This window comes from Acinonyx jubatus, chromosome B1 (assembly GCF_027475565.1).
Source record: "Acinonyx jubatus isolate Ajub_Pintada_27869175 chromosome B1, VMU_Ajub_asm_v1.0, whole genome shotgun sequence".
NCBI lineage: Eukaryota > Metazoa > Chordata > Mammalia > Carnivora > Felidae > Acinonyx > Acinonyx jubatus.
This window is the reverse complement of record NC_069382.1, coordinates 34,801,531-34,814,849: the sequence shown is the minus strand read 5'-3', so window position 1 is coordinate 34,814,849 and position 13,319 is coordinate 34,801,531. Positions and strand designations below refer to the sequence as shown.

At 46.3% G+C, this 13,319-nt stretch overlaps 1 protein-coding gene across 2 annotated transcripts; it reads left to right on the top strand.

Moving 5' to 3' along the window:
* Positions 1-6,812: 6,812 nt before the first annotated feature.
* POLR3D (RNA polymerase III subunit D) lies at positions 6,813-11,857 on the top strand. 2 transcript variants are annotated; one of them, XM_015079253.3, is made up of 9 exons: positions 6,813-6,958; positions 7,165-7,334; positions 8,291-8,334; positions 8,960-9,111; positions 9,271-9,395; positions 9,578-9,746; positions 10,119-10,384; positions 10,811-10,963; positions 11,064-11,857. In XM_015079253.3, the coding sequence occupies exons 2-9, from the start codon at positions 7,170-7,172 to the stop codon at positions 11,184-11,186; spliced, it is 1,197 nt and encodes a 398-aa protein (XP_014934739.2). In that variant the 5' UTR covers positions 6,813-6,958; positions 7,165-7,169; the 3' UTR covers positions 11,187-11,857. The 2 variants fall into 2 exon arrangements, with proteins under 2 accessions (XP_014934739.2, XP_053072416.1); XM_053216441.1 differs by having other exon boundaries at positions 6,888-6,909.
* Positions 11,858-13,319: the final 1,462 nt, after the last annotated feature.

Sequence of the window (13,319 nt, the reverse complement as noted above, 5' to 3'; positions counted from 1 at the left end):
CAGAAAACAATCCACCCTTATTTCTCCAGCACACATCTGGATTTGCTACTTGGTCTCAACACAAACTGGAATTCATTCATTCATTTAACAAAAATTTATTGGGGGCGCCTGGGTGGCTCAGTCGGTTAAGCATCTGACTCCTGCTCAGGTCATGACCTCGTGGTTCACGGGTTCAAGCCTCACATCGGGCTCTGCACTGACAGTTCAGAGCCTGGAGCCTGCTTCATGGATTCTGTGTCTCCCTGTCTCCGCCCCTCTCCCCCTCATTCTCTCTCTCTCTCTCTCTCTCTCAAAAGTAAATAAAACATTAAAATTTTTTTTTTAATTTATTGGGTGCTTACTCTGTGTGAGACACTGTTTCTGGCAATTAGTATACTGTAGTGGAAGAAGGGGAAAAATCTCTGCTCTCATGGGGCTTACTTTCTGGTGGGGGGGGGAAGACGGACAGACAAACTCTACAGTCTATTAGAGAAAATACATTAAATATATTAGAGAAAATATAGTGCTATAGATAAAAAGAAGTCCGTAAATAGGGAAAGAGAATGTCGTGGGGGAGGTTACAATATTTAATAATGCTATCAGACAAGGCTTCCTTGAAAAAGTGACTCTGGGATAAAAAAACCTGACTGAAGAGAGGAGGGGAGCTATGCAGAAATATGTGGGGGAAGGGCATTCCAGGTAGCAGGTGCAGAAGCCCAGAAGAGGAAACACATCAGATTGTTTCGGATACAGCAAGGGGACCAGTGCAACTAGAGCAGAGTGAGTGGGGGGCGTGTGGTAGGAGTCAAGGACAGAGAGATGGTGGGTGGAGGGATAGATTATGTAGGGCTGTGTAGGCCAGTCTAAATTCTTTGGTTTTTACTCTGAAATGGGAAGCCGCTGGGAAGTTTAGAGCAGAGATGTGACCTGATGTGAAATATGTTAATTATGCTACATTGAGACTAGATGGAGGGGGCCAAGGTGGAAACAGGGAGGCCAGTTAGGAAGCTATTAAAATGGTGACAGCAGAGGCATCTGGGTGGCTCAGTTGGTTAAGCAGTTTTACTTTGGTTCAGGCCATGATCTCACAGCACATGAGTATGAGCCCTGCATTGACTCTCCTGTAGAGCCTGCTTCAGATCCTCTGTCTCCCTCTCTCTCTGCTCCTCCTCCTCTCTCTCAAAAACAAACAAACATAAAAAAATTTGTTTTAAATAATCACAGCAAAAAAAAAAAAAATGATGATGGCCAGGCCCAGGGTGGGATGTCAGTGAAGGTGGTAAGAAGTGGTAAGATTCGGGATAGATCTGGAAAAGCTGACATACTAGATGTGTCACACGAGAGAGAGGAGTGAAGAATAATTGCAAAATTTTTTACTTGAACTGCTAGAGGGATGGAGTTGCCGTGCATGGAGATGGGGAACACTTTAAAGTAGTTTGAGGAGGAGGGGCACCTGGGTGGCTCAGTTGGTTAAGCGGCTGTCTTTGGCCCAGGTCATGACCTCGTGGTTCCTGAGTCCGAGCCCTGCGTCAGGCTCTGTGCTGACAGCTCAGAGCCTGGAGCCTGTTTCAGATTCTGTGTCTCCCTCCCTCCCCTCCTCTCTCTCTCTCTGCCCCTACACCTCTCTCTCTCTCTCTCTCAAAAATAAATAAACATTAAAAAAATGGTTTTATGTAGTTGAGGAACATCAAAAGTTTGGGTGTGAGGGGCACCTGGCTGGCTCAGTTGGTAGAGCACGGGACTCTTGATCTTGGAGTCATGAGTTTAAGCCCCATGTTGGGTGTAAAGATTACTTAAATAAAAATAAAATTTAGGGGCACCTGGGTGGCTCAGCTGGCTGAGCATCCGACATCGGCTCAGGTCACGATCTCACGGTTTGTGGGTTCGAGCCCAGCATCTGGCTCCATGCTGATAGCTCAGATACTAGAGCTTTGGATTGTGTCTGCCTCTCTCTCTGCCGCTCCTTCACTTGTGTTCTGCCTCTTTCTGTCAAAAATAAATCAACATTAAAAAAATAATAATAAATAAACCTTAAAAAGTTTGGGTGTGGACACAGGTTTGAGATGGCTCGCAGATATGCAGGTGGAAGGGTGGGCTAGGCAGAGATGCACATCTGGAGTTCAGAGAGGTCCATGCTGAGATAAGCAGTGGGGAGTCATCAGCATTTATCACAGGGGTTGAAGCTGAGAAACTGAACCATTGCCAAAAGAGTAAGTATAGAGAAAAAAGGGACGGGGCCTGAGGACTGAATCCTGAGCTCTCCAATGCACAGAGGTCAAAGACCTGAGGACGAACCAGCAAATAATGGTCTGCAAAATGATGCAAACAAATTAGGGTAAATTACTCATAGAGAACATGCAATGGCTTGAACTTGGATAGCATCTTCATACCACACATTCCTTTTATTCTACAGACACACATCCCAAACAGTTTCTTATTCATTTAGTATTTCCAATGCCCACCGAGAATTCATAGAGATAGGCTTTTGACAGAATGTTTATACCTTCTGAATTCTGCATTAGACCAAAAAAACTGTATTTGCTCTTGAGTTTATTAATTTCATTATCAGACAAGAATGAGATTATTGCCTTTACTATGAAATAGGTAGAAATAAAATGTTATTAATAAGATCGCTAGAACCACAGATGCAATGACATGGGGTTCAGCTGGTAACGATTTACAAGTTTCTTTTGAGGCTAGATAAAAGAACGTACACTCTTTGAAAGAAAATGGAGAGGGAGGTGTTAGAGTAAATAAAGGAGAATGGTGCCAAAAGTATATTAGTCTAATTAGAGGGAACACTGGAGAATATTCTTAATGGAAAATTGCAGTAATTGTTGTTAGGAAGCAATTGTCCTGTTGGGGCGAAAAATTTTGTGGAAATCCAATCAGCATTGCAGGAAGGAAACTGGTTAAATTATGGTGCAAGATAACAATGTGGAGTACTATTTAGCTATTAAAAACTATAAGGTAGGGGCGCTAGGTGGCTCAGTCCATTGAGCATCCAACTCTTGGTTCCAGCTCAGATCATGATCCCAGGATCGTGGGATTAAGCCCCGTGTTGGGCTCTGCACTGAATGTGGAACCTGCTTGAGAGTCTGTCTCCCTCTCTTTCTCTCTTTCTCCCTCTGCCCCTCTCCCCCACGTGCACTGGCTCTCTTTCTCTCCCCCTCGCTCTCTAAAATAAAAAATATTACAATTTAGAAGAATATTCAGTAACTCAAAAAATGTTTATAATATATTGTTAAGATGGGAAAAAAGCAGCTTTTAGAACCATATGTAAAACACCTCAATTTAAAAAAAATCTACATGCATAGGGGCGTCTGGGTGGCTTGATCGGTTTGGCATCCAACTTGGGCTCAGGTCATGACCTCACGGTTTGTGGGTTTAAGCCCCACGTTGGGCTCTCTGCTGTCAGCACAGAGCCACTTTAGATCCTCTCTCTCCCTCTCTCTCTGCTCCTCCCCCACTCTCACTTTTTCTCTCTCTAATATAAAATAATAAAAACATTTTAAAAATCTACATGCATAGAAAAACAACTTTGTTTTATTACTACAAGTAATAAATACTTGTTTTAATACTTCAAGTGTATAACAGATGACTTTCATTTTCTTCTGGGTGCTTGTTAAAATTTTCCAAATTTTCTGCAATGAATAAGTATCTTTGTAAAAAACAAAACAAGAAACAAAAAACCTAGGAGATACTAAAAGGTCTCTGACCTCAGAGCCCAGAGAAATCAAAGCAACTTCATCTAGTGCTCTAGTCAGAAGGTAAGGGCTACTGTGTATAGCTCTATAGGAGACAGGAAGAGTCTTCCTTTGGTTGGGTTTAGTTATCATGAAACCAATATGGAGAAAAGAAGTTGAAAAAGTCTGGTTAGAAACTGACCTAAAAAATATTAATTTAATATTAACATATTGAGAAATTGGCAAAAAAGTTTAAAATCTTAAGAGCCCATACTCAAAAGGCTCCTGGGTGGCTCAGTCAATTGAGCATCCGACTTAGGCTCAGGCTCATGGTTCATGAGTTCGAGCCCTGCATCAGTCTCACTGCTGTCAGCCTGTTAGCGCAGAGCCCGCTTTGGATCCTATGTCCCACTCTTTCTGTGCCTCTACCTCTGTTCGTGCTCTCTCTCTCAAAAAATAAATAAAACATTTTTTTAAAAGTACGTGGCAAAACATTACATATTTTATGTACTCTACATTCCTAGTGGTAATGCATATTAGCATGACCCTTTTTAAAAAAAATTTTTTTTTAACGTTTATTTATTTTTGAGACAGAGAGAGACAGAGCATGAACGGGGGAGGGTCAGAGAGAGAGGGAGACACAGAATCCAAAGCAGGCTCCAGGCTCTGAGCTGTCAGCATGGAGCCCGACGTGGGGCTCGAACTCACAGACCGCGAGATCATGACCTGAGCCGAAGTCGGACACTCAACCGACTGAGCCACCCAGGCACCCCAGCATGACCCTCTTTGAAAACAATTCAGCAATACAGATGAAGAACTATAAAATGTACAATGTTCAAAATGGTATAGCCATTGTGGAAATAGTTTGGCAGTTTCTTATAAAACTAAGCATACGCTACCATTCAACCAAACAATTGCACTCATGGGCATTTATCTCAGAGAAATGAAAATTTTTATTTATTTACTTACTTATTTTTTGAGGGAGAAAACATGAGCAGGGAAGGGGCAGAGAAAGAGGGGACAGAGGATCCGAAGTCAGCTCTGTGCTGACAGCAGTGAGCCTGATGTAGGATTTGAACCCATGAACCATGAGGTCGTGACCTGAGCTGAAGTCTGATGCTCAATTGGCTGAGCCACCCAGGTGCCCCTTAATGTGTGTGTGTGTTGTTGTTGTTGTTTTTGAAAATTTATGTTTATACAAAAACCTGTACATATGTGTTCACAGCAGCTTTATTTGTAATAGCCAAAAACCAGAAACAACCCAGATGTCCTTCAAAGAGCAAATAGTTAGGGGCACCTGGGTGACTCAGTCGTTTAAGTGTCTGACTTCAGCTCAGGTCATGATCTCACAGTTAGTGGGTTCGAGTCCCGTGTCAGGCTCTGTGCTGACAACTCAAGAGCCTGGAGCCTGCTTCAGATTCTGTCTCCCTCCCTTTCTGCCCCTCCCCACTCATGTTCTGTCTCTCAAGAATAAAAAAAAAAATTAAAAAACTTTTTTAAAAAGAGCAAATGGTTAAACCATATATACTCAGCAATAGAAAGGAACGAACTAGTGATACATACAACAATTTGGGTAATCTCCAGGGAATTATGCTGAGTGAAAAAAGCCATCCCCAGAAGTCACATACCATATGATTCCATTTTTGAATGAGTTCTACTTTTGAAATAACAAAAGTATAAAAGTGAAGAACAGATTAGTGTGGGTGGAAGGTGGGAGGTGTGGCTATAAAAAGGCAACAAAAAGGGCTCCTTGGAGTGATGGAAATGTCTTATGTTTCCACTGTATCAATGTCAATATTCTGGTTGTGATATTGTACTATAGTTTTGCGGTATGTTTCTATTGGGGGAAACTTGAGACCTCTGTTATTATTTCTTAAAACCACATGTATACCTACTATCTCAATTTGTTTGTTTGTTTTTTTTTTTAAAAGAGTACATCTTCTTTTGGCCAGTTATCACAAGTCTGAAAAGTTGTCCTACGGAGGGGTGCCTGGGTGGCTCAATTGGTTAAGCATAGGACTCTTGATTTCAGCTCAGGTCCTGATCTCCAGCTGTGTGCTGGCAGCACAGGGCCTGACTGGGATTCTCTCTTTCTCCCTCTCCCTCTGCTTCTCCCCTGCTTCAGCTCTCTTCCTCTTAAAATAAGTAAATAAACATTAAAAAAAAAAAAAAAAGCTAGTCCTACGAATATAATCCAAAAGAAGAAAAAACATTAGATGCACCAGATGTTCACCACAGCATTATTTACGGGAGTGGGGGTGGGGGGCAACCTAAGCGTCCAAATAGGAAAATAGGCAAATCATGACATAGCCATTGAGAATTACATCAGTTATTTGATGCAGCAACAAAGAAATGTTATTTCAAAAGGAAGGATTCAAAATTGTAGTACAATATGACAGCTCTATGAAAGGGATTGTAATATTTTACAGAAGTTTTAAAAGTAGTATTCTATGTGGAATTGTAGCAGAAATGTTTTCCTTCCCTCAAACTTTCCGCAGTATTAAGTGATTTTTACATGGTTTGGGGGTGGGGAGAACAGTAAAGGCATTTTTTTATGTTAAATTACAAATGCTGGAATCATCATAAAAGTTCTTTAAATTCTTGCCTCCCAGTCGATCGACCTTCGTTTTTCAGGTTCCGGGCTTGGAACAAGAGTCCGCTACAGCTGCCCTAGCGCTGCGCCCACAGCCCCACTACAGGACCCCACCAGGAATCCAGGGAAGGGACACCCCCCAAACGAGGGCGAGGCCGGAGCCCAGAGTACAATGACCACTCCAAGGTCATCATCGAGCCCGCAGCCGCAACTCGGCCGGACCCAGGGATCTTCAACTCTGAGTCCGGATCTCGCTCTCGGCCCCTCGCCCTGTCCGGAGCCGCGACCCCACTGCTCCCAGAGGCTCCGCCACGGCAAATCCCCATATTGGGTCGTGCCGTGCCAAGACCCCCAGACCCCGAGCTGGACGCGTCTACCCACTCGCCGCTGGCCAAGACCCCCGAACGCGGAACCGCAGTGTAACCTACACCCCTCTTCCTTTTTCGCCCTCTCAACCCAGCTTTTCCCGACTCCGGGAAGAACCGGGAAGAGAAGGCGGAGGGGAGCGAGGCGCCGCCGGATAAATACTGTGGCCCGGCCCCGCCCATCGACCTCACTTCCGCCCCGCGGCAAGATGGCGGCGCCCGGACCCTGCCACGCAGACTTCCGCCGGGCGGAGAGACTCAGGGCCGGCTGCGGGCCGCGTCGGACGTGAAGTCGGGACGCGCCTGGTGTGGAGCCACAGCTCGGGGGCGCTGGGGTGCGTCTCAGCCTCGTGCCTGACCCGGGTCCTGGGCACAGGGCTAGCCAAGCTCTCTAAGTGGGTGGTCCGGGGAGTCTTGCCACGTGGAAAGGGAGGGACGCACTGACGGGGGGACGGGTGGCCACGTGGGCAGGGTTCCGCCCAGGGTCCGCGTGTCCGCCCCCTCGAGTGACTTTGCTGCCCCTTTCATCCTCTTCTCCCAGGCAACATGTCGCAAGGAAACGCCGCAGGCGAGCCGAGTGGTCCGGGAGGGCCCCGACCCCTCCTCTCTGGGGCCCGGGGGCTTATCGGGCGGAGGCCGGCCCCTCCACTTACCCCAGGTCGTCTTCCCTCCATCCGCTCCAGGGACCTCACCCTCGGAGGAGTTAAGAAGGTACCCAATGGCACCTTTCTAAAGAAACCCAACTACCTTGAATTCCAGGACCTGGGGTTCTACCGATGTTCACGTAGGGCCTGCCTTGTGCCAGGCGTGGCTTTGGGCCTAACAAATCTTGTCCCCAGACTTTGGCCAACAGATTCAAGGGAGCCTGCCCTACCTTTAAGTCTAGATACAGGGTACAAGATGTTGACATGTTTCTCAGAGATGGCTGAAGGGCCGAGAATCCTAACTAGTTCCCAAGCAACTTGAGCATTGTTTATTTACCTTTTTTATATGTTTTAGACACCTTTAAGAAACCATGGAAGCCAGCAGGCATAAATTTTGCCTGCAGTTTTAGAGTTCCGAATTGGCCGTGGATCCTAAGGGGCAAACTTTTATCTAGAGTGTAATGAATCCTAGGCACAGCATAAGAGGCTCTGTGACCTTTTCTGTTGTGTTTATGACTGTAGATATAGGGATACCCCTGAAATTGGGGGGTGGGGTGGATAACAAGCATAAAGCAGCCAGTGTTTGAAGACTTGTTTGCATTGGGAAATGCTGGTGGCAGTCTAAGGCTATCATCCATTTGTGAGTGCTGGCCTACTTCCTACTTGAGCCTTGCTGCTAGACCTCTTTCCTGTGATACTCAATGGTTTCTATAGCTGTTTGAGGACAAGAAGTGAGATTAGATAAATAAGTTTTAGAAATCCCGAGGGCTCTCTTTTCAGAGGGCAGAAGCTGAGGCTGCTAGCTTAATGGTTTTTGGTATCCTGTTCCGTAAGCCCACTGTTGCCATGACATGCTGTTCTTCCCTCTTAAGTACACGTATGTCTCTGTAAATCACTGGCAACAGTGTGGAATGTAGAGTGGTAGTCTTGGTCCATACAAGATGCCCTTTAAGAGTTGTCATTTTTCTCTGTACTTTGGGATCAGAACTTACCAAATCAGTGACTCCCATATTTTACTTTCAGAAAACCTTCACCCCAAATATCATCAGTCGGAAAATCAAGGAAGAGTAAGTAGCTGGGCCTTCTAAAAACTTTCCCCTTATTTACTTGCTCTGAATTTTGGTCTTTTGGGAAATAACTAGGTATGTTATTTCCTCAGACATCTAAATGTGCATATTTAGTTTTTTTCACTAGTGATTTTCAACCCTGGCTCCAGGTGATTCTAATGTGCAAGTTTTAAAAAAATATTGATGCCTAGAAATCCATTTCTAGAAATGGTGATTTAACTTTTTTGCAATGCAACAGTGATTATTTATAGCTGGAGTTGAGAGCCATTAGTTTAGACAAAGATGTATCAGGTTTTCACTTATGTTCTTTTGTATTACAACCTTTTGCTTTCAGGCAATTGTAAAAAGTCCACATTGGGGGCAGTCTCTGTAATTCAGCGTTTGAGTTATAATTCTAATACAGTTCTTCTCAAGCAAGAAGGTAAAGCAAAGCAAACTGAAAGGACGCTGCCCCATCAGGTAGAAAAGGTGCTAGCTAAACTTAGTATTGGGTTCTGTTTCTGATACAGTTACTGGCTCTCTACTTATCCACTCAGGTGGAGGAGCAGAGTGGTGTGAGGAAGTAAGACCAATTCTTTGAGGTGGAGTGAATGAGTGGTTTTCCTTAATCCATTTTCTTTTCTAGGCCCAAGGAAGAAGTAGCCATCAAGAAGGAGAAGCGTGACAGGGATAGAGACCGGCAGCGAGAGGGGCATGGACGGGGGCGGGGCCGCCCAGAAGTGATCCAGTCCCACTCCATCTTTGAGCAGGGCCCAGCTGAAATGATGAAGAAAAAGGGTACCAAGCTGCTGGGGTTCCGGGAGGAAGGAATCAGTGGATTTCAGTTCAGACTGCCTGAGAGAAGGGCAAGGGCAGTAAAATTACCTTGCTCCCAGTTTAGTTTTCCTTGCTGTTGGCCTCTTCCGTACCCTTGGTGAACTGAGTGATTTCCTACAGGGAACTGGGATAAGACAGTGGATGTGTCAGACATGGGGCCCTCTCATATCATCAACATCAAAAAAGAGAAGAGGGAGACAGATGAAGAAACGAAACAGATCCTGCGCATGCTGGAAAAGGATGATGTAGGTACCTGCAGACTGGGAGGAATGGGCTTCTGGGGGGCCGAGCTTGGTGGCAGAACTCTCTGATGTCCTGGAAGCCTGTGAGCAGGAGGAATCTTCAGTTAGAAAACGCTGAGGTGGGCTGCAGTCCACCTGTGTGTATGCTAGCCAGACCACGTGACCCCCTGTCTCTTCTCTGGTAGTTCATCGATGACCCTGGGCTGAGGAATGACACTCGAAACATGCCTGTTCAGCTGCCGCTGGCTCACTCAGGATGGCTTTTCAAGGAAGAGAATGAAGAACCAGATGTTAAGCCTTGGCTGGGTGGCCCCAAGGAAGAGGACATGGAGGTGGATGTACCTGCTGTGAGAGGTACTCTGTGTCCATTAACGTCTCATCTCCTTTCCTGTGGATGCCCCCCCCTCACCTGAATCCTCCCTAGGAATGAACCTCCCAGACTAATAAGCAGATCCCCCTCCCCCACGTTCTAGCTGTAAAATACATGACCTTACAGAGACTGTAAGTTCTCACTCGAAGAGGGTTCATGCTGCCATGGATCTGTGGGTCAGCCTCAGATAATCCTTTTTAGGTAAGTCATACAACTCCTGGGTCCTTCTTCATAACCATAACCCTCCAGCTTCCTAGCTGAGTGACAGTGAAGCAGACAAGGATGAAGGGATGGGTACAATGAGAGGACGTAGAGGGTGGCCACTTGATAGCTCTTCCATTTGTTATCTTGGGCAGTGAAAGAGGAGCCCCGGGATGAGGAGGAGGAGGCCAAGATGAAGGTTCCTCCCAGAACAGCCAGAAAGACCCCAAGCCTTCCAAAGGACGTATCTGTGGCAGAGCTGCTCAGGGAGCTGAGCCTCACCCAGGATGAAGAGTTGCTGTTTCTTCAGCTGCCAGACACACTCCCTGGTCAGCCGCCTACCCAGGACATCAAGCCTATCAAGACCGAAGTGCAGAGCGAGGATGGACAGATGGTGGTTATAAAGCAGGAGAAAGACCGGGTATGCTCAGGAGTGAGTTCTGTGAAAATGCGGGGGGACCAGGAAGGGAAACAGCAACCTGTTGGGGAAGCAAAAGTGTGCCACCCAAGCTGAAATGCCAAAATAATACACATTTGTTCTTTCTACCCATGAGGGGCTTGGGGCTTTGTACTTCAACCCCAATTACACGTGTTTACTTTTACAATGAAATATTTTAAAAATGTACAAATGAGAAAATGTCCGCAATTATGAATATTTTGTCCATTCGTTCATCTGTTTGCTTTGGGTTTTGTCGTTCGGCCAACGACAGGCATCCTTGGGAAAAGGCCTTCTTGAGGAGCTCATTCTAACCTTTGCTGCTGCTGCCTTCCTTTAGAAAAGGTTTCATCCATGAAGGATGGAGGAAGCGCTCCTTACCCAGTGTCCATCTCCTGATTCTCTCCACAGGAAGCCAGGCTGGGAGAGAATGCTTGTACCCTGGCTGACTTGACAGAGGGTCAGGTTGGCAAGCTGCTCATCCGCAAGTCAGGGAAGGTGCAGCTCCTCCTGGGCAAGGTGACTCTAGATGTAACGATGGGAACCACCTGCTCCTTTCTGCAGGTGAGAGCCTGTAGGGGTTGGGGATTATCACATGAGAATCATAGGACTGAGTAATGAGCTGTTTGGTTTGTTTCTCCTCACTGTCTCTGTTGGTTGGCAGGAGCTGGTGTCCGTGGGCCTTGGAGACAGTAGGACGGGTGAGATGACAGTCCTGGGACACATAAAGCACAAACTTGTATGTTCCCCCGATTTTGAGTCCCTCTTGGATCACAAACACCGGTAAAATGAGCAGATGGAGGATGATGGTGACTGTGCCCACGGCTGCTGCCTGCTCCAGACGTTTTGTTCTCAAATCTGTGCGACCCAGAAGGGGCCTGTTTAGCCCACCCACTCCAGCCTTTGGCGGCCATTGTCCCAGTTTTCCCCATAGGGCCCACGTGGCTCCCTCCCACAGCAGCTGTGAATGGCACAGTGGCCTTCCCACAGCATGGATCCTGCACATCCTCAATGCTGGGGGGCTTGTCCCTTCTATTTATTTTTGTATTTATGTCTTATCTCTTCAAATGACTGCACCCTCCCCTGGTAGAGAGGGGAGGGTCTGTGGGAAAGCCCAGTCTCCTTCTCTTGCTGACTGTCTTGTTCTCAGGGTAGGAAGCGTAAAGACTGCTGCTGCTTTTGCTCCCTCCTCCTTCCCAAGAAACAGTGTTGGAGAGAGAGCAGGGAATTTTTGAGTCTGGGACTCAGTGTGCAGTCCCAGTTCCATCAGTTACTAGCTGTGTGACCTTGGACAAACTACCTAACCTTTCTGAGCCTCATACTCCTCATAGGACAAAAATGAGGATAATACCTACCTCACAGGGTTGGTGTGAGGATTAAATGGAATGTTGTAGATGAAAATTCTTGCACAAGGCCAGATATACACAGTAGGCACTCAATAAATGTTAGTTTCCCTTCCCTTTGCCTGAGTCTGTTTTCAAACAAAATAGAGGTTTCAAGAATCTCTTGAGAGAAGTGAATAGAGCTGCTGTATCTCTGCTTTCTTGCTGCACCTCCCATCCCCCCCTAGGCCCTGAGGCTCTCAAGGTATAGGTTCAGGCCCTTCTCTGCCCATTTTCTCCTGAGCAGTTAAGTGCTGCCTGTTCACTGTGGTGAGTTGCAAGCCAAAGGTTCTACCAGAGGTGAAGTCAGAGACTCCTCCCAGCTCTCTACACTTGCCTTTGGGTGACATCATGGTCCCGGGACTCCTTCCTTCTATCCCTCAACTCCTCTCCCCTATCCCCCCAACTCCTCCAATAAGTAGCAGTACTCTTTTGACTTCCATTTAAATATATTTCCCAACAGAATCCTGTGACCACTCAGAATTATAACCACACTCAAATACTGCTGAAGAACAACCTCTGATAAGAGAAATTAGGATTTATTGGAGAGCCGCCTCTGACACTTGACAGATGACCTCCCACTTCAAAGCTTTGAATTTGAGAGGCCCCCCTCTACCTCCTGTCCTACCGTCACCAGATCTGCATCTCAATCCCAGCTGGCCACAATGGCCTTTGAGTTCATGGGTCTGTGATCTTGTTTCTTATACCAGGTCATTACACCCTTGAACCTTCCAGTGTAGTTTCTGGAGGAGCAGCTTCTCTTCCCTTGTCCACAGGCTGGGTTTTTTCACTGGTTCAGTGGTAGGAGACATCTTTGGGATTAGGGAAGGCTGCTCGCAGCAGTGTCTGTGGTTGTTAGATGCTGATGTCACAGCTCCCTGTTCACTGTAGTGAGGTGCTAGCTATAGGCTATACCAGAGGTAAAGTCAGAGACTCCTTCCAGCACCCTACAGTTACCCTTGGGTGACATCATGGTCCCAAGTTGAGAGCTTAGCCAACCACCTCTGGAACAGCGATGGACCACACAGGCTCATAAGAGTGCCTCCTCCTGACTTTTAGGTGGTCCCAGAGGTTTTGGATGGATATACATTCCTTTGGTCTCACCTTTCTGTCCCTCAAGTCTGTTTTTTATTCATGACAGCTGGGGTTTTCCTGTCCTGAGCCCCTCAAACTGCCTAGCCAGCAGGTATGAGGGGTGATTGAACATTGCTCCTTCTGTAGCTAAGAGGTCACATGAGCTCTGTTGGTAGTGTTGCTCTGGTGTCTTCATTATAAGGGACAGAAGTCTTCTGTGGAGGCATATACCATGAAAGTTCTGTTTTGTCTAACGCTGAGTTTTTGTTCTCTGGGCTTCGTGCTGTCTTTTAGATAGCTAATGCACTGCTAGTGGGCCTCTTGTAATTCTCTGTTTCTCTTCTGTTTCTTTGGTTCAAAAAATCTTCTGCTTTTTTGGGCTAACTCAAAGGCCCTGCCTCCTTAGCTGTTTGGTGTCTTGCAGTCTTTAGCTCTTTGACTTCTAAGAAAGCTTGAGGAAGAGT

Bases quoted from the DNA above. Each gene is read 5' to 3' on its own strand.
- POLR3D (XM_015079253.3), top strand. From the start codon at position 7,170: ATGTCGCAAGGAAACGCCGCAGGCGAGCCGAGTGGTCCGGGAGGGCCC. The intron at 7,335-8,290 runs GTACCCAATGGC...TTTTACTTTCAG, and splicing joins CCCTCGGAGGAGTTAAGAAG to AAAACCTTCACCCCAAATAT. The intron at 9,112-9,270 runs GTACCAAGCTGC...GATTTCCTACAG, and splicing joins TGAAATGATGAAGAAAAAGG to GGAACTGGGATAAGACAGTG.